Here is a 20,147-nt window from a genome sequence, read left to right as displayed (position 1 = left end):
AATTGTTTCTACAGGATGAAAAGGAGTGGAGTGGGAGAGCCCATGGACTATGAGTAAGGCCCTACTTAATTCACAATACTGCAGAAATTGTGGATCCCACAATATTAGGCTTCCCCTGCAATTCTGACAGTGGGAGCCCCGTCTGAACCAGTAGCCGACAGTGGAAGCCCCTGCTCTCAGTCCTGGGGTGCCAACAGTGGAAAATGACAGAAAAAGAATAATGGACCTTATTACCACAAATCGTAAGATCCATTACCACTTTGATACGATTCTCCATGGCTTGTCCGCAAGTCAGTAACAATTTTTTTAACAATCGTCCCGGAATTTAAGTCGGGCCTTCACTATGAGTAGTATTCTGGACCAGAAGTGCAAGAAAAACAGGAGCATAAACTCAAAAATCAAGTAACCTGGTACGAATACTCCCTGTTGGCCGTGTAAGAAACGCTAATTGATGTCGGGAGGAAATGCCCATGGTGAAGACATTACATAACTGGAAGAGGCAGGAAGTAAGAAGAAACAACTACTAACACAAAAAAATTGCCAAAACAAGCATCTCTGCGCAGTAGTAATCCACATTTGTTGTCCTCTCACCAGGGGTAAGGGCACCACACTGTCCTCTACTGGATGGAGCACTATGCCTGCACAAGTGTGCATTAGTCACTCTCTAGTGCAGTGTTTCCCAAACTTGGGACGCCACTTGTGTAGGCAAAGGCCCTGGTGGGCTGGGCCGGTTTGTTTCCCTGCTGCGTCTGCAGGTCCAGCCGATCGCGGCTCCCACTGGTCGTGGTTTGCTGCTCCAGGCCAATGGGGGCTGCTGGAAGCAGCGGCCAGTATGTCCCTTGGCCCGTGCTGCTTTCAGCATCTCCCATTGGCCTGGAGCAGTGAACCGTGGACAGTGGGAACCGCAATCGGCCGAATCTGCGGATGCGGCAGGTAAACAAACCGGCCTGGCCCACCAGGGGCTTTCCCTAAACATGTGGTGTCCCAAGTTTGGGAAACATTGGTCTAGTGGCTAGAAAAATGGAAAGTAAGTTACAGTGCTGTTCTCTAGAGCATCTTAGTATGTCGCCCTCTAGAGACGACAGAGGGCATCAGGCATAACAGTGAAGTGTGCACGTATCACAGGCTGCCCAAAGCTTATTTAAATACCTTCAAAAAAGTGATACAAGTTAAAAACAGACATTTAGAACTGTTGAATCTTCATGATAAGAGCACATAATTTTGTGGTGGAAATAAATTATTTTTTACCTGGGCAGGGATGTGGGTTACAATCTTGGTATTCCATTGCTGACCCCACACAGGGTAGGCCGCCATTTTTCGGCTCTGGGTTTGTGCATGTTCTCTTCCGGATCCGAAATCCCAATTCACAGTCCCTGGAACACGATGACCAGGCCCCCCAAAAGGACCAGCCCCCATTGATAATCCGTGCAGAGGTCTTACCAGTCTTTAGAAGATCGTCAACTAGAGCTTCAAGAAGCACAAAGACGACACAAAAGTGTTGATTTGGGGACAGGGCTTTGCTTGGAAACAAACTCATTCCATATTCAGGCTCTGGGGAGGAATTCTGTGGAAACTGCATCACCCAGTGGTGCTGGAAACCCAGTGCCAACAGTGCGGCTCGACTGCTCCAGAGTGAAACCAAAAGGGAAATTCAAGGGAGCAATCTATTTTCCCTGTGTAAACCCAATGAAGTAAAAAACCAAGCCCACAATATTACAGGGGCAACAAATTGATGAGGGCCAGACTGGACCTGAAAAGCACTGACCTATGCGACAGGCAGCACAGAGGTTCTCTGCCCCACAGGCAGCACCAGGATTTGTGGTTTCCCGTTGGGCCTCCAGAGCACGCAGTGAGAGTGTACATGCCACAGCTCAGGACAGCCCTCTCACTAGAGAGAATGGGTGAGGCTACATCCCCACCTGCAGCATCTCAGCCCCCTGCAGGCGCTAGGAGGAAGCAGTCCCTACACTTCCATAAGCACAGGGATAAGACTGTGTCCCCTTGACTCCAAGGAAACAAATGCTCCTTGCAGCCTCCCTGCATGGTGCTCTCATGCCAGGGCCAGTGACAGTTGGGTCTAGAGACTCTTGCCATCCCTGCAGTATGTGGTGGTATCAGTGTTTATTCATGACTGCGTCCCCCTTTCACAACCACAAAGGATGCAAAGCTGAACTTGGCCTAGGGCTCTGGGCAAGCCAGCGGGACGTACAGTCAGTATCACAAACCGCTGAGCCGTCATTGGGGCAGAACCGACTCTCCGTCTTCTTCCTCCCAAATTGCAGCTCATGAGGATCAGCCAGCTGGGCACGGCAGGTGTAGCGGAAGCGCTGCTCTTGGCGGGCTCCATTCTGGGTGAGGTTCACAGGCATCCAGGGGGTCCAGGGCGTGTTTCTGCGCACCTCTGGGCAGCCCTCTGGATTGCAGGTCTTGTATTCCTACCAACCAGGAAAATCATTTCCCGTTACTCCCAACTTGCTTATGGATGAGCTTAATGACTATAACACATCTGCAGCACAGCTAAGAGGAAGGAATTCTTTTACACTCAAGAAACCAGCACGAAAACAAGTGGATTTAAGAAGGCATACACTTGCATCACCCTGAGTGCTCCAGATACAATTCACCCCCATGCAGAAGGACAGCATGAGCCAGAGGGATTAACTGGGAGTTAACTGGTGCAGAGGCCTCATACAGGTCCTCGGCATGGGATGAATTTCACTCACTGAATTGTGGCCTATGTCTCCTTTGTTTTTGTTTCCTTGCAGATTGCAAGCTCTTCGGAGCAGGGAACAGGTCTTTGCACACATTTGGATAGTGCCCAACACATTTTGGGCAGGGACACAATGCAAGTAATAAATGAAATAAATTATAACAGTAGTCAATCTCTGGCTGTGAACAGCAGAGGTACAATCCTGAAAGTTAAATCTACACAAGTGCATGGCCCATCATTGAAGTTAAAGCATTAGCCCATTCTCCAGCACTTTATATTCCAGTCGTGGCACTATCTGTTTATTTCTGAAGACGCTTTTAGAAAACCTGTCTTCTGATTTGGGTTTCTGACCTACACGGTGAAGGCGATGGGCCACATAGGTCCTCAGTCTGGGTCTGAGTTCCTACTAACATTTGTAGAAGTTCTGTATGGGTGGAAAGTAAGGGGGTCCTGGATTCTGACAACCCCATCACCACCATGTTACAGGATGAATTCCAATGAATAACACTGAGTTCCTGTTTTTTAAAAAGAGTAAGGGAATTCTTTCTGGCAGGGAGATAAGAATATTCCTGCTTCAGGACTTTATATGAGTAGATATCAAATGGCTTGTGAATAAAATCAGAGGTCCCTGATCAAATCTGCTTACATCTAGAAAAATCCTTCAAAAAGAAAAACCTTTCTAAAGCAAACTAATTAAAAATAGCGTGCATCCTTCAGCTGACAAGCTGTGGAGAAATACAATGGAAATGTTAACCAGTGTATAAGCGGCAGGCTGATTAAATACACTTTCCATTGTCAAATGAGCGTGAGGCCCATTTCTGTGGTATGTGCAGAGCTCCCGCCAACGGCAAGAGGCTCCTCCACGGGAGTGAGAAGTAAAGGAAAAAAACTGCTGGAACGCTCTTAGTTTCCCAGACAAGTGAGGGCAAAAGGCCTGATCAAAAGCCAACTGAAGTCAGTGTAAAGACACTCCTCCCTCCTTCCACCCCGGCATCAAGTTCCATGAGCTTTCGCTAGCTCCCAATACAGAATGAATCCACCAACCTACCATTCTCCCCACCATCTTGCCTAGCAGAAGTTGCTCCTGGCATTTTTTACTAGCACAAAAAATGAAAAAATAAACACACGAGATCCCTTGTAGGCTGAATACAAGGCCAGCAAATAATACATACCACAGCGCAGCCTGGGCAGGTGTTGCCATTCTCACAGGACCTCTGCCTGGAATGTATCCCTCCACCACAATTTGCACTACATTTATTCCAGGGGCCCCACGAAGACCAAAATATTGGTAATGGGCATGGACTGTTCTCGTTGCAGAATCTGAAAGAATGTGGGCAAAGCACACAGAGAATCCCTGTCACTTACTAGAGGCATCCAAAGGACAGAGGGATATGGGCTTTAAATGCCACTCCCAAAGCAGGATCACAGCTATATACGTTTGGGGTGAAATTCATGTGCTGCCAAAATCAAACTCGTGGGAAGTGTGGGCTTTGCTGGTACACCACACAGGACTGAATTTCACACTTTGCACTTAACCCAAGGTGATTAACCATTTAGAGGGAGATTTGCTGACAAGCTCAGCGCCGACAGTCAGGGGCACATTTTCAGAAGAGTTCAGATCTTATTTGGATAGCAAAATCAATCTGATAAGATTTTCAAAAAAGCCATACCCCCAACTCTCATGTGTCACAATGGTAGACGCTGGGTGCTGAGCATTTTGGAAATCTGGTCCATATTTTAGGTGCCTAAATGGGAGGGGAGCTCTTCAATCTGTCCCCAGTTACAGGTTCTGAGCCCTTGACAAACTTTCTAATTGCACAAAATCAAATACCCTTGCCCCGCCCCTTCTCTGAGGCCACACTCCCACTCACTCCATCCCCCCTCCCTCCGTTTCTCACTCCCCCCCACTCTCAATCACTTTCAACAGGCTGGGGCAGGGGGTTGGGGTGTAGGAAGGTGCGAGGGCTCTGGCTCGGGCCAGAAATGAGGAGTTCAGGGTGTGGGAGCAGGCTCTGTGCTGGAGCAGGGGGTTGAGGTATGGGTGGGGATGAGGGTGCCGGCTGGGGGTGTGGACTCTGGGGTGAGGCCAGGGTATGGGGTACAGAAGGGAGCTCAGATCAGGAGCAGGGAGTTGGGTGCAGAAGGGGGGTTCAGGTTCCAGCTGGGCAGCACTTGCCTCAGGCGGCTCCCCATCAGCGGCAAAGCAGGGCTAAGGCAGGCTCCCTACCTGCCCTGGTTCCACGCAGTTCCTGGAAGCAGCCGGCATATCCAACTCCTAGGCAGAAAGGACAGGGGGCTCTGCAAACTGCCCGCACCTGCAGGCGTTGGTTCCCGGCCAATGGGGAGCTGCAGAGCCAGTGCTCGGGATGGGGGCAGCGCATGGAGCCCTCATGGCTGCCCCTGGACCTAGGAACTGGACATGCTGTCTGCTTCCAAGAGCTGTGCAGAACCAGGGCAAACAGGGAGCCTGCCTTAGTCCCGCTGTGCTGCCAACTGGACTTTTAGTGGCCCCGGTTAGCAGTGCTGACCAGAGCCGCTAGGGCCCCTTTACGCTCGGGGTTCCGGTCGAAAACCGGACGCCTGGCAACCCTATGACAAACTGCTCTCTTGAAAATCTCACTCTTATTGATGTTTGGAACACAGGTAACTAGTGTTTGAAGTCGGGCTGTACCTAAAAGCAGATTAATGTTGTTTCCTGTTTCCTTTTAAAAAGGGAACATCATTTTTGTTCAGCTTTTGAATCAAACGCCATCTGAATTTTAATCACTCCAGTCTTTAAACTTAGACCACAACTGCCGTGCAGTCTTTAAAGTTCCTTTTGAATGGCCACAAATCAAGCCAACATGAAGATGTCCAGAGTCAAGAAAGTGAAATAAATTACCCTCTGCACAGTGAAAAACACAGAGAAACCTATCTTAAGTTACTACTCAAGAGACCAGCAAAAATCTGCTGCCAAGTAGAAATGGCCTTTAATGAAATGTCAAAGCTAGAAACCACATGGGGATACTTAAAAGCATTTGCTTAAAGAGTGGCTGGACCCTGAGAAGTGATTCTGTGGAAAACGTACTGTGCATTCCAAATTTATTGTCTTTCAATTATTCTAGATTAAATTTCCTCAGTTTTCAAGTAAAGACAGTGTTTTCTCATGCCCAACCCTGCAAACTCAACCTGAGATCTGAAAGTTAAACTGGGTCCTTTCTTTTTCACACATAATTACCATTAACACTGACCTAACGGAGTGGAGTTGTAATTAAGGTGCAACTGATGTGTACACTGACTAGAGTACACCACTGCCCTCTAGTGGGTGGAATCAGAACTGCTCAACTAAGTATCCTAGGCGTTATATGGCTAATAGAGATTCTCTTTTAGCACAAGAGATAGGATCATCTGTGTTTGAGGCAAGAAGATGTCAGTTCTATCCCTGCTACTACGGCAAAGTTCTGAGAAACCATGGCATGCAGCACGGTGGTAATTGAAGACTTAGGACTTGTCTTCACTACCAGGGAGATCAACGTTGCTTCAATCAATGCAGCGGGTGTCGATTTAGCAGGTCTAGTGAAGACCCGCTAAATCGATGGCAGAGCGCTCTCCGAACGACTCTGGTACTCCAGCTCCCTAAGTAAGGTGAAGTCAGTGGGAGAGCATCTCCCGTCGACACAACGAAGTGAAGACACAGCGTTAAGCCAACCTAAGCTACGTTATTTATGTAGCCGGAGTAGCGTAACTTACGTCAACCCACCCCACTAGTGTAGACAAGGCCTTAGGTTTTCTCAGGTTTGTTCCAATATAGAGGGCGGTCAATGTGGGTGAGCTAATGCATCTTAACTCTGGAATTCCCTCACTTCTATGCACTTGACTGGTCAGCCCTAACGCTGCATTAACACTAGTGCTTAGCGTTACATCTACGTTAATTTCAGACCCATCCTTCCCGCTGCTATGTATTTATAGCCTGGAAAGTGAATGCACTGCCCTGGATGAAACACCCTCTAGTGTTTGGGCTGTGAATGCCTCTGCCTCTTACCGCTCTTCTCTGCTCTGTCCAACACAGACCCTGCCCCCATACCGTGGAGCAGGGTTGCTGCACGATCTCTGACGGACCTGAAAGCCAATCCCACAGGAGGTGCTGCATTGGGCCCAGGCGGACCAGGGTGTCCAAGCTCCATTTCTGACAGAGATAAAGGGAGGGGGCAGATGAGAAAACAAGCTATTTGGGTTAATTACAATTATTCCCATTTCATGCTATACTCAAAGGCTTAGGCTGTAAAGTTAATAAGGGGCAGCCCCACTAAATCACTGGGATACACGAGTTCTAAAAAGTCCCAAGCGATAGGCCCCAAGTGAGGACTGGGATTTTCAGAAGCACTCAGCCTTGGCCTAACTCGGCTCCAACTGAAGTTGATGGCAAAGCTCCCACTGACTTCAAACAAAGCAGAGTTAGGCCAATGCTGAACAATTTGAAAGTCCCACGTGAGAATTCTCTGAGTTTTCTGTGATGTTACTGTTGACGATTTCCCTTTCCCTTCAATCCCATTCCTCTATAAGTCTCCTTGACCAATCCCCTCCAATATCTCTTTACCTTCCTTCTCTAGTCAATATGCTCACACAACAGTAGACCCAAAAATTTGCATGTTAAAACCCAACCCCACTGCATGAACTGATCCTCCCACTAAATGGGATTCAGGTGTGGTAGGTCCACAAAACCAGCTCTGCCAATGCCCAGGAGTTGGGAAGACTACCCCACTCCATCGAGGGCATGCTGACACTACAGATTTGCTATAATTTGTGTTGCTAACCAGGATTTTATCATGAATCCTGTGATATTTGGTGTTTTTCTTAAAGCCGCAGCTCCTGGAATCCTGCTTTTACATGAGAATCTCAGCTTTCAGTCAAAAAAATTAATATCATCTAGCTTTCATGGAAAGTCTGAAAATTTGATTTAGTATGACCCTAGATGTGCAGAAGCCAGAAGGCAAATAAAAAACCCCAATGTTTATTAATTTAAAAAAAAATCTCATGATTTTTAACCCCAATCTCACAATTTTGGGGCCTGATGTACGATAGGGATTGGTAACACTGCTACATCATAAATCTCAATAGGACCAGGGGACAGAAGAATTAGATTACGGTCTTTCATGTGCCACAGATTCTCATCTCAGACTGAGCCACCAGATAGGCAACTATCTCTCTCCTTGAAGACCTCATCTCAATGCATTACTGTTTCTAGCTCAGCAATCTCATTTTGTAAAAAATGCCACTTCCTGATGTCTACTAAAGAAACGACTCAAGTGCTCTCCTGTTACAGCCATGTTCAAAAGCTGAGATGGAAAAAAGATATTACTTTTCAAAACCTTTACTAAACTATTAACACTGCTGGCAACAAGTGCGTTTTAGCCTGGCACCAATCATGGTACAGGACGGAAGTTAAAACCCAAGTTGCCCTGAACATTTTTTTGTGTTCGTTATCAGCTCTTGCCTTCTCTGAGCAGCCTGACTTCAGAACAGTGCTGGATATCTCCTCCTCCCCACATAGATGAAGGAACGAGAGATCCTTTTATATGAAAAATCTTACTCTTCCATGTTTTAACCCACCTCTCACCTGCCAGTCCTCAATCCAGGAGAGGTTTTATGCAAAATCTTAAAAGAGAAAAATACTACAAGAAGGATTTTTGTTGCTGTTGTAGCAGGAAAAGAAAAATATATACAAAAAATATTCCTGATAAAAATAACACTTCCCTGCCATCAGGTGATTTGTATTCCAAGTGAAGAGGCATCTTAATAGCAACAAAAAGTTTCCATTTTCAGACTTCCAACTCCTGCTTTCTAATAAAACTCATCATTAAACATCCTGCTTTCTCTCTGAGGAAATATCTCAATGGCATATGAAATCAATTAAAGGAAATTCTAGGGCTTACGTGGATGTAGGATGACCAGATGTTCCTATTTTTCAAACCCTGCTGCCTTCCTATGTTTTATGATGGAATACATATTCCAGCCACTTCTTACAGGCTGTTCCCACCACTTTTCCCGCTGGCCCAGAGCCTATAACGTGAGTGATCCTGAAAAGCTTGTCCCTCTGGTGGGCCTGACATCAGTCACTGACAGAAAGGGTCACCTCAATACGAGGCAGCAGAGCAGTGGCAGGAATGGCTGGCTCTGCTGGGTAGGCAGCACAGCTGGAAGAATAGACTGCAATTAAAATATGACCCTTAACAAATGTAGCTGATTCTTTTCCTGCCAAGAGCAGGGCTGAGCTCGGGGGAGGAGGTGAGGCCGACTCAGTATGAGGAGTGTTTAAAGAGGGGCTGAGGTAGATTAAGATCCACGATTAAGTCCCATTGATTGCAATGAGACATAAGCAAGTCCTGTCCTGAATAGGGATGCTTTCTTAGGTCTGCCCTTGTCTTATGCAGCCAGCCAGCACCAATCCCCTGCGTGGCGTGATGCTGATGGTTCATTAACTTAGGGACCCCGGCACACAAAGGAGGCACCTGAACTCTCCTGTGCAATATACTGTCTCTCAGCCCCCTCCATTTGGCCACACTTCCAAGGTTAGAAACACAACACTAGTGTGCTCTCACTATTCCCACTGTACAGCAGTGGGAAAGTGAGCCCCAGAGAAGCTAAGTCCAACATTTTCCAATACATCCACTCACTTGGGGGCCTCTCAGCTTTTGGGTGCCTCACTTGACACACTTTCAGCCTGTTTTTCAGAGGAGCCCAGTCCCTGCAGCTCCTATTGACTTCAACTGGCATTGCGCCCACTTACCCCTTGGGCCAAATGTGGCCCAGAGACAAGACGATACCAGTGGAAACATAGGTGAGGAGACCAGACATTTAGGAACCACCCTGTTCCTCTCCCAGCCATGCAGAGGTACCTTGAGCAATTTGCAATCTCAATCCTGGCCCCTTCACAGCTGCGACCCCCGCAGCGAGGGCGAGGGCTGTCACAGGACCGTGACCTGCACATACAAGAGCCTGTGCTGTCCCCATCCGAATGCTCACATGGTTGCCACGGGGACCAGGGCCCCAATCTCCCATTTGTCGTCAGGTTTTTCACCTAATTTAAAAAAAAAAAAAAAAGTGACTACAGAGAGTTTACATTACTGGAGACAGCACCACAATAGACATGGCAAACAATACTGCTGAGAGGATTAAGATGCAGCTTAGACAGGAGCTGTCTGTGCCTGTGAGCGGGATTCAAAAGCTGGGGCTATTTTCAGACAATGCTGAGCCAATATTTACCCTCAGAATTCCACCCTGCATGCCTAACATGCATACACAAGCAGCAAAGCTCCCTCAGGCTACTACCGCATCCCACAAGAGCATTGTCTGCCTACCTCACAAAACTGCCACACCTTCAGATATCATCTCACACCGCCTCAACCTGGGAGGCTGAGTCATGGCCCAGGAGCCCACTGTGCTAGATCCTGTGCAAGCACAGAACAAAGACACAGTCCCTGCCCCAAGGAGCTTACAATCTACGGATAAGACAAGAGACAACAGGTGGATATGGACAGAGGAGGAGTACAAGTGAGCAATGAGACAATATTGCTCAGTGTGATATGCAGAAGGCACTGCCCACTAGCAGCCTAACCACTGTCTTCCTGTGTTAACAGTCCAAAACGCCACCGCTTACTAAAGTACTGCTGCAGTGTTTGAGATTGTTCCCATCAAATTTATTATTTACTGTTTATATTACTGTAGCATCCAGCTGAGCTCAGAGCCCCACTGTAGGAGACAGTCCATCCCAAGCAGCTTACAATCTAATTAGATAACACAGGCAAAGGAGGAGAGGAAACAGACACACACAGGTAAGTGAAATGACTTGCTCAAGGTCACACAGCAGGTTAGTGGTAAAGCAAAGATAGAGCACAAGTCTCCAGTGGCCAGTCCAGCAGCCTTATCTAGTAGGCCGTGCCACTCGTCTCCAGAAAACTCAAATATATTCAGCTTTGGGGCAAGTGCTGCCTTTTCATTCCGTGTTTGTACTGCACCTAGCACTATAGGCTCCTGCTCCGTGACTTGGGGATTCCAGGCATTACAACACAAATAAATAATAATAGTAATAAAAAACAGGGTAATCATGTAAGTGCAAAAAATTGGAATAAGGAGAATGTAGCACCCGGTCCAGCCCTGAAGGGGTTGGAAAAGCCCTGCAGAGGGCTGGGGCTGGGGCAGGGAGCAAAACCCCGGCTGATTGGGGGAAGTGGCTGCAGCTGGGGCCATGCCCCAAACTGAGCAACTAGGCCTTATAAGACGGCCAGAGAAGCCAGAAGCAGCAGTCTCTCTCCATTTGTAGAGGGAGATGGGCCTGGCTGCAGGGGGCTAGAGATAGGGTACCTGACTAGAGCAGGGCTGGGGAAAGGCAGAGGAGCTGGGGAGCTCCAGCCTTGGAAGCCCCAGGCTGCAGCCTAGCAGAAGGCAAATAGGTACTGGGGGTTGCAGAGGGCAGCCCAGGGGTAGGCAAAGGCAGCAGGTCCAAAACCAATCATGACAGTGATGAGTAGGCTGATACTGCAGTCTGCACCAGGGCGCGGGGGCTAGACAATGACTGGCAGCAGCCGTATACTGAGGAAAGGTGGGGATACTGGGTGGGGGTTCCCCAGGAAGGGGACACCCTAAGACTGAGGGGTTACTGCCGGGGGCAGTGCCCCAGATAACAGGGCACCGGGCCTGGGAGGAACACAGGGGCCAAGTGGTAGCGGGACACCAGGCTGCAGAGGGTGCTCCAGTGGCTGGAAAGCTAATTCCCTGAGATGACCAGCAGGAGGTGCTGCAGGGGTGAGTCCTGCACGCTTACAGGGAAGTTTCTGGCTGGGATTGAGATGTGTGAGAGGTGGGGTGTCAGTATCTACTCATGCAATGCCTGGCTTGCTGTTAGTCTCATGCTGTCAGGATCGCTAAATTAACCTACAAATGAAAAATAACCTTGCCTGTTGGTCATGAATTACACTTAAAAAAAAAAAAACAGGCACAATTATTTAATCAAACAATCTTCCTATTTAAATTAAATTCTACAACCATTCCCATCCCCCAACCCTTCTCTCGCTCTTTCTTTTGCTACGGGAGGTTGCCCGTCTCACAGAGGCTCCTATGTGATGCAAAGTGAAGCCAAGGGCCTTGCGGAAGAGAAATGAGTTTGCTGAGCACGGTTGTCCTCCCCACCACAGTTTGGTTTGCTCTGCCAGCGCCACAGTAATAGACCTGCGCTCTTCACAAACTCCAGCCAGACCCAGCAGTCAGGATATTGCTGCTCTGGGCTGCACCAGCTCCTCTCTATCTAGGGTAACAGAACAGAAAAAGCAACGGAAACTAATTCTGTGCAGTATGTGCGCTGTGACCTCCGACAGGGGGTCTACATGAAGTGAGGCAGCTATAGGGGAGGCAGTGTGGCACCCTAGCCAGCCATGGGAGGAAACATAGGGGCCTTAGAGGTGCCAGTGTCTATAACTGTGCCTGAGATCCATTGGGTTCCCAGTGCCACTTCTTGAGGATGTGCAATTTGTGTGTTGTCTTGAGCCTACAACTCCCTTGCAGCTTCCACAGAGACAGCCAAAACTGAAGGGCTCTGACAGAGGTGTGGTGAGACAAAACGGAAGGGAATCAGAGAAATGTCCCACCCAGGGCTGCACAAAACCCTGCCGCTAAACTACCAATAAAGGCAACATGGAAATAGGTCTTTGTGTCTCATTCAAAGAATAAGAAAGGAACAGACTGGGGCCCTGGCTAACATCTTGGGCCAAAGTACTGAGCCAGATACAGCTGCAAACAAAACCAACATTGCCATGCTTAATGTTTATCCCTCTACAGCTTCAAAGAGTTCTACAATCATTCTGAACTAGCTGTCGCTACCTCGGTGACGTATGCATCTTTTCCTCAGCTTTACAGACAAGGAAACTGAGGCACAAAAGGTTAAGTGTCATGTATGAGGCCACACAGTGAGTCAATTGTAGAATCAGGAGTAGAACTCTCTCATGCCTCCTCCCCCGTCTACCTTACGTTAAGCTTTAACTAGGCACTTTTGAGAGCTGTCATCATCCCCCCTCAGCCCATCTAACAGCCTCAGCAACCCACAGCAATGACATGGAAGTAATTTAGATCTGTTACTGTGCTCGTCATATTGTGGCTAAGGGGTTTTAAGCATCTGTTGCAAACCTTTGTTTTCAACAGATTGTCATTCAGCAGCAAAAATTCATTCTGGGTTGAAGGTTACCAGGCAAGATGTCCCAAAGGAGTACATTATTTTTGGTTGACTTTGTGATTTTTAAATACAGACATAAAATTAATACAGCTTGGGTGTTACAAAATTAGAAAATTAGGAGAGCTACTTTCAAACACTTGATTATGGATTTTTTTTTTTTTTTTGCTTTTCAAAAGTAAAAATCCAAATATTGGATCATGCTGTTCATTTTTAAGCCAGAAGCCTTTGCTGATTTCCATCAGGAGTTCTGCTTAGAAATCAATGGTAGGATATGGCCCATTGCTTCAGTTTTTAAAAATAAAAAGCTGATAAATAATTATTGGCTCGCAATTGGTACTGGGAAAGAACCCAACATTTAAATAAATAAACAAAATGGCTGAAATGTTGAGATTTATAAACATGTCACGTTGCAAGTTTTTTTCTTAAGAAATTACATATGGATTATTATTCCATCCTTAAATTTGTAGTGACATTATGAAAAGAGCAAGCTCAGGAATTTGGATAAAAAAACATGAATTGATTTTTTCCAGAACAGGTTTCCGTGGTGGCTCCTTTGTAGCCATCATATAAACAAAATACATTTTAAAACCTCTGTAATCAAATACACCTTTGAAATTATTACACGATCAGGTAAGAGAGTCCTTGTTAATCATAAATAGACCCACATATGCAGAAGGGTCCAATACTCCACTGCTCGCACAACTTAAATGTCTTACTGAGTTCAAGGAATGCAGAAACAGGCCCAAAAGCAGCGGTGCTCAGAATCCAAGCTAAAAATCTAGACTGACCTGTTTTTATGCAAAGCAGATAATTTTGGTGTATAATCAAATATTATAGGTGGGGAAGGTAGCACCACCATAGTTGGCAAGTATAATAGGCCAGGGGAGGCTGAACCTCTCCTGATCCAGCTGCCGCCATGAGATACCTGGACTATAGTGGCCTCACTTGTACCCAGCCTCTTCCTGACCCTGCTCCGCCCCTTCCCCAAGCCCTGCCCCTTGCTATCTGGGGAGTCCCTTTTTTTCTCCTCTCCACCCCCGTCCCTCAGGAGGTCCCCCATTGATTGCCACATCCATCCTCTCCTCCACCTCCCCTGCCCCACAAGGCTCCACCACCCTGCATCCTTCTTCCCCTCCTCCCCCTCCCACCCGCTGCTCACTGTGTCCCTGCGGGCGGTGGGGGAGGAGGGTGGAGGAGAGAACGGATGCTGAGAGTGTGAGCGGGGGGGCCTCGCAGGGGAGGGGGCACGTGGAGGAGAGGAGGGAAGTGGAGAACAGCAGGGACCTCATGGGGGAGGGGGTGGAGGAAAGGAGGGATGCAGGGAGCCTTATGGGGGGCAGAGGAGAGGAGGAATGCAGTGAGTGGCGGCGGGGGGCGAAATGGGGATGGAGTATGGATGGAGCCATGGGTGGAAGAGGTGGGACAGGGAGCCAGCCTCCTTCAGGGGAAACTTCACCCACTGCCCATGGGCACCACCCAATATTAATGCTGCCCAACGCTTCTCAGTATAAGACCCTGTTTTCAGTTCCATACAGCTTTGCCAAACTCAGCCATTTAGGCTGGTTTTCCATGACAGGTATTCGCCTCAGGCTAGGGAGAAAAGCACTGTTTTCCCTATGTTAAAAATTTCTGGTGTCTTTTTCTTTCAACAGCTCTAGTGTCCCCAAGATTTGGAACAGGGGTTTGAAATTTGGCAGAGAGGTGAATCAGGGATGCGCCTTTTGCTGTCCCTAGGGAAACTGCCAAATTTGGCCAAGTTATAAGCCTTTGAAAAAAATCACAGTTTGCACTAGCTCACTAGAGACTTCTCTTAGATTTTAGAAGCGGAATTCCGTGAAGATTGTATCCGCGCTGGGAGGACAAAGCAAGACTTTCTCTGCTTCCGTTGCCCATCTGTAAAATGGGGATATCACCCCTTTCCTCACAGAGATTTTGTGAAAGTAAAGTCATTAGTGAAGCACTCAGATCCTACAGGGATAAGTGCCACAGAAAAGCTCCTGAGGAACTTAATCATTCTCTTTCTAGAGCAGAAGTTGAATAGGGTGCAGGGAACGCTTTGAACAATGAGGAGAAAACAAAATACTGAATAGTTGCTCATTAAATGAGCACTGTCCATACTATACAGTGAATCAGGCAGCAGTCCTGTGGAAGAAATAGTGCATGATCATGTAATTAAAGACTACCATAATGCATACACACACAGAGTCTGAATCAATGCTGCACTGGCAACTTTAATTATGGTATTTTCTAACTTCTGAGTGCTTGACTTTGCAACTTGAATAACACTCTTTTAACGCAGCGTGTGTTTGTATGTATAATTTATGATTAATAAAAATGTTTGTTTATATAATTCCTTGGATAGTACTTAATATAATACTATGGATCAAGCACCTGAAACCGATTAAGATAAAAACCTGGATTCTCCAAGACGCAGGAAGTAAAATAAGAGAGATAACAGAGAGGCATTCTTCACAAGGGCAGGCCTCTTAACTTCAGTGTCCCAGCCAAATTCTGACTTGGGTCACTGCATTCTATTTACCTACATGTCACTGCATTTTAAATAGGTAAAACATTCTTCCGCTTACTGTAATGTTATGCTCCTGCTGAGCAAGGTATTTACCATGCACTTAACGTTGAGTGTATGCTTCCGTTCACTGCTGAATCAGGGCCATAAATCAGCTGTTCCATTCCACATCAGAGACCGATATATTGGGGGGGAGGAGTGAGAGGAAGTGATTTCTGTAATGTATGTGGTTTTTAAAGTACTTGGCATGAAAAGTACTATATTGATGAAAATTTAATAATAAAAAACCTAAAACTAAAACTATCTGCATATTAAATTCTAATGCAAAGGTGAAATGAATGTCCCTAGGAGCACACAATATTCAGAATGCCCCTGAATATTCCGTGCAGCTTTTATAACCTTGAAACAATGATCTGGAATTGCACGATCCCCAATGTTCGCCATGGCGGATGTGTTTGAATTAGAGGATTAACACCTCACACACCTATCAACGGACAAAGGCATCAAACAAGACGAGATAACAGCTTGTGCAATCAGGAGGCACCACACTAGAGGGTTATAAACATACAAGCCTCTGAATCCAGTGGTGAAAGACTTAAGCCTGCCAAGTGGAGGATGGATTGAAGTAATGACTAATATTTCCTGGGAAATCTTCTGAGAAGATAGATAGATAAGGGAAATAAATATACCAGCACCTCCAGACATAAATAGCATATTGAAGGCATAACCCACCCAGCCTCTTCTCAGCCTGCTGTAGTTAGCACCATTAGCACGCTAACTGGCATTAGATAACAATGGAGGCTGAAGAGAAATCTTTTATTTTCCACATTGCAAGGTAATCAGAGTAGTTCTCTTTCCTGCAATCTTATGGATATGGTTCAAGCAGCAGGAATTAACGTGGCCATGCAGCTTTCAAAGACTGCAGCCTTGAACTGGATATGGTAGGCAGAAAGTCAGCCAGTTTGCTGGTTTGTTGCAATGACATTTCAGAGACCACAACAAGAACAGAAAAGTATTCCCTTTGAGTGCCTTAACCTGTGTTTGAATCCTACTCAGGTTAGTGGAGGGTTACAATTTCATCTCTCTCGTATACATACATACACACACACACGCCATCACTCTTCCCTTCTACTTGCACTTACACATGCATATAAAATTCTCTCCACTTTAACGTACAATTCTATCACTCTCTCTCCTTCATGCTCCCCCGACCCTAGAATTCTCCCCCCCTTATTTACATACATACACACATACACGGCTTGATTCTCTGTTTATGTTCAGCCTCTTTCTGCTACTCCAATAGAATACAGCCCAGCACAGGGAGTTTCTCTGGCCAGCACAGAGTTGTCACAAGAGCTCTATGCCAGCTCTTGCCTCCCAGTCCCTCACATAAGGTGTGTGTCAGAGATGAGTTGGGACATGCTGGGCAGGGCCAGAGAACATGGACTTCAGCTATTCTCATTTCCCAAAGAGAGCCGAGAGAAATAGTGCATAAATTAAAGCAGCCTTGAGGCTGCTCTGACTTAACTGGGGGTGTAGGAATCCCGCAGCAGGACTCAGAGACCCTAGAGCATAGAAATGTATGTACTGAGCAATGGGCTGACTATAATGCGAGCACGTGTGCTCTCTCTCTCACACACACACACTTTTCTACTCGTCTGTTTTAATTTCCACTTACCGGGCACTCAGTAATATTCTGAGTCCATAAGCTCATGTTGGAGCTGTCCTCAATGGTGGTGCATCGTTTCTGTTTGTTATCCCAGCCACAGTATGGGTCCCTGGCTCCTAGACATTCCCTGTGTGAGAAAAGAGAACAGATTAGAGCTCTTTAAGATTGGCCAGCTCTAAGAACCTATATTAAAGTGTAGTGCTTCTATATGACAGCTGTCAACTGCAGTGAACCTCAGCAGAAGAAACATTTCTTTTAGGCAGTACTTCACCTGCTTGCAATGAGAGAACAGTTGAACAACAAGGGTGATAGGACACAAAGCAAATATCATACATACTGTAGATTAAAAACCCAGTCAGTCACTCTCTTTTGAGGCCTATGGGGGAGAAATTGCAAATTTTAGTCAAAGAACACTTGTCACTGAGATATCCTTATGCCCCCGAGTAATCCTTCACCAGGCCAGATCTCACACAAAGCATCCTCTGTGAGCATGTTTGCTGACACTATGTCCCTCCAAAGGGGTTAGACAAGCAGAATTAGCCAATGGGCCAATAATAAAGGCTTTCTATTAGTCTTGGCCTTTGTCAGGACAATGATTTCATTTATAATCCTAACATCAAGATGTCAGTTTGGAAGAGTCACAGCAGAACATTATTTCTGAGCCTTTGGCTGCTCTGAACACTGGTGCCTTCATTTTCCTGCCAAACTCATATTGACAGCTATGTGTGTGCTCCCATTCTATGAGCTGCTACAGAAAACTAACTATGGCTGCCACCATCACTGGACAGCAAAGGTCAGTGATGAGACTGGTCCATCTCGGGCTGTACTGGTTACTCCCCTCATGGATTCCTTTCAAGTCCTTAATTTTCATTATGAAAATGTAATAGCACAAGCCACAGAGAATATGGACAAGTCAGGGAGAGAGAGAGAAAGAAGAGGGAAGACCAAAACGAAAAGGATTTGTAACACCATTTCTTTATTTCAGTGACCCATGCTTTGCTATCATGCAAACTGCTGCTTGGCTCTTTCTGAAATCCCCAAAAGATATCAGAAATGCCAATTAAATGGTAGCATGAGAGCAACAGGAAAAATCCAGTTCAGGCAACTATAAAGGAAGATAACGAGATTCATTCCAAGGGTAGGTATCAGTATGATAAGTGAAACATTAGAAAAAAAATCAAATGAAATGAGATGTGAAGTATTCCCACCCAGAAATCTTTGAAATCCTATTAGACCACAATCAGCTACAAATGAAAAAGGATGTCCCTCAAGCACAGCTGAAAACACTTGGATGCAGCACTAGTCCTACTGATTCCAAAGCAATTTGCCCAAAAGCAAACACTTGATTCTTTTGTTCTCTGGTACTGTTTTTTTATTACTTAACAACTCTCTAATTTGCTCATATGGTGCAGAAGGGCGTCTGTTTCACTAAAGATTTAAACCTGGTAAACAACAAGCAATGCTGTCTCTTGGTTGTTTTAAAGGAGCGATTTAGTGAACAAGTTACAATGATTCTCCATTATGTTTTCCTTAAACTGCTTAAAAATACCTGAGGAAAAGGTATAGATCATTCTCATTCAGCCCAAAGTAGTAAACGCTAGGCTTTAATGTAGAAAAAGACTTGAGATCCCTAGCCCAAGGACGCTGAAGGGTACATATGTGCTGCAGTGCTTACTATTCTGGCTAAAGAGCCCCATCCTACTGTTTTGGCTGCCCATCCTGTTTTAATCCACAGTATGGGGTAGCATTCATTTTCATAGGAAGTGCTTGTCTGCCTTTTGCACTTCAAAGGCAGCAGCTCCTCTCTGGGACGGTACATAGTCACTGAGCAAATGCACAGACTAGGAAGATGCCTGCCATATGCTCAGACCTCTAGGTAATCTCACCACTTCAGGAAGGAACTGTGTGGTTTCTGGAGGAAGTGAGAAAAACACAGAGAAGAAGAACAAAAGATTCCTGCATATAGCTGTACAGATCTCAGCTCATCCTTCTAGACCTTGAGATGGAGCACATGTTACATTGCTTCCGACTGTGTAAAGCTGGTCCACTAGACACTCAGCAAACAGAGGCAGGTCATTGTAATTCATAACAGGGATGGCTATTGTGAGCATCACCCTATTACAAATACACAATTTCTCTGAATTTAATTTATAGGAAAACATGTGCTGCATAAATTCAGAAAATAACCTCCATATGTTCTGTGCTGCAGCCCACAGCCCCTCTGCAGGCTGTAATATATCCCAGTTAGGCACTGACCACTTTGCTGGCACTATTATACTGTATGTCATGTAGCTAATGTGCTGCTCTGAGCCAACAGCAGCACGCCACAGACCCTTAATGGTGCACACAGTGAATCACAGCCTGCCATTCTCTTGCCTCTCTCGCTAACCCCCACAGCTGATTGGCAATCAGTAACTGAATCACAGGACCGGTACCTACACTGCAATGCTGGGCTTTGGCAAAAGGCTGACACTGTGCGTGTTAACACGAGCTATATCTTGTGCTAGGTGCACACTCACTGGCCTCTGGAACATGAATAGAACAAAGTGTCATTTGCCTCTCTCTGCCACTTACATGAGAACTGGACTCTATTTGGTTAGTAGAGCATACATGGTATAATTTTATAATAATCAAAGAACAAGACATTTCCCCATCTCAAGGCTGGCTCCCGTGACCAACTGAGATCTAAAAACAAAACAGCTGTGCTGTCTACTTCACTTCAAAATTCAGAACCCATCTGGTTCAATTCTCGTAAGAAACCTACCAACTGACAGTGATATAATTTAGGTTTAAGAGAAATGTATTTACTTACACACAAGTTGTTTCATTTCTTTCTTTTTATAAATGGAAATGGAAAGAGCATTACAATACACAGTACAGGAAGAGACGATGTCTGGCTAATGTGTTAAGTAAATACTTTCAAATCCGCATTTCATTTAGGGTTTGGAAAAATGTATTCCTATTTTATAAATAATATAAAAGCACACACTCAATACACACACATGTACATATACACACACACACCCCCCATACTCAGTACATCCCC

At 46.0% G+C, this 20,147-nt stretch overlaps 1 protein-coding gene across 1 annotated transcript in view; it reads right to left on the bottom strand.

The window, feature by feature from the left end:
* SEMA5B (semaphorin 5B) overlaps positions 1-20,147 on the bottom strand; it is a 153,610-nt gene that overhangs the window by 36,502 nt on the left and 96,961 nt on the right. Inside the window, exons 11-16 of the mRNA XM_030579372.1 lie at positions 17,111-17,228; positions 9,583-9,764; positions 6,729-6,872; positions 3,880-4,027; positions 2,210-2,435; positions 1,249-1,467 (exon numbers count right to left, since the gene is read on the bottom strand). Coding sequence (XP_030435232.1) covers positions 1,249-1,467; positions 2,210-2,435; positions 3,880-4,027; positions 6,729-6,872; positions 9,583-9,764; positions 17,111-17,228 — 1,037 coding nt within the window. The remainder of the gene's footprint in view (positions 1-1,248; positions 1,468-2,209; positions 2,436-3,879; positions 4,028-6,728; positions 6,873-9,582; positions 9,765-17,110; positions 17,229-20,147) is intronic.

This window comes from Gopherus evgoodei, chromosome 11 (assembly GCF_007399415.2).
Source record: "Gopherus evgoodei ecotype Sinaloan lineage chromosome 11, rGopEvg1_v1.p, whole genome shotgun sequence".
Lineage (NCBI taxonomy): Eukaryota > Metazoa > Chordata > Testudines > Testudinidae > Gopherus > Gopherus evgoodei.
The sequence above is the reverse complement of the archived record's forward strand: the minus strand, read 5'-3'. Positions and strand labels throughout refer to the sequence as shown.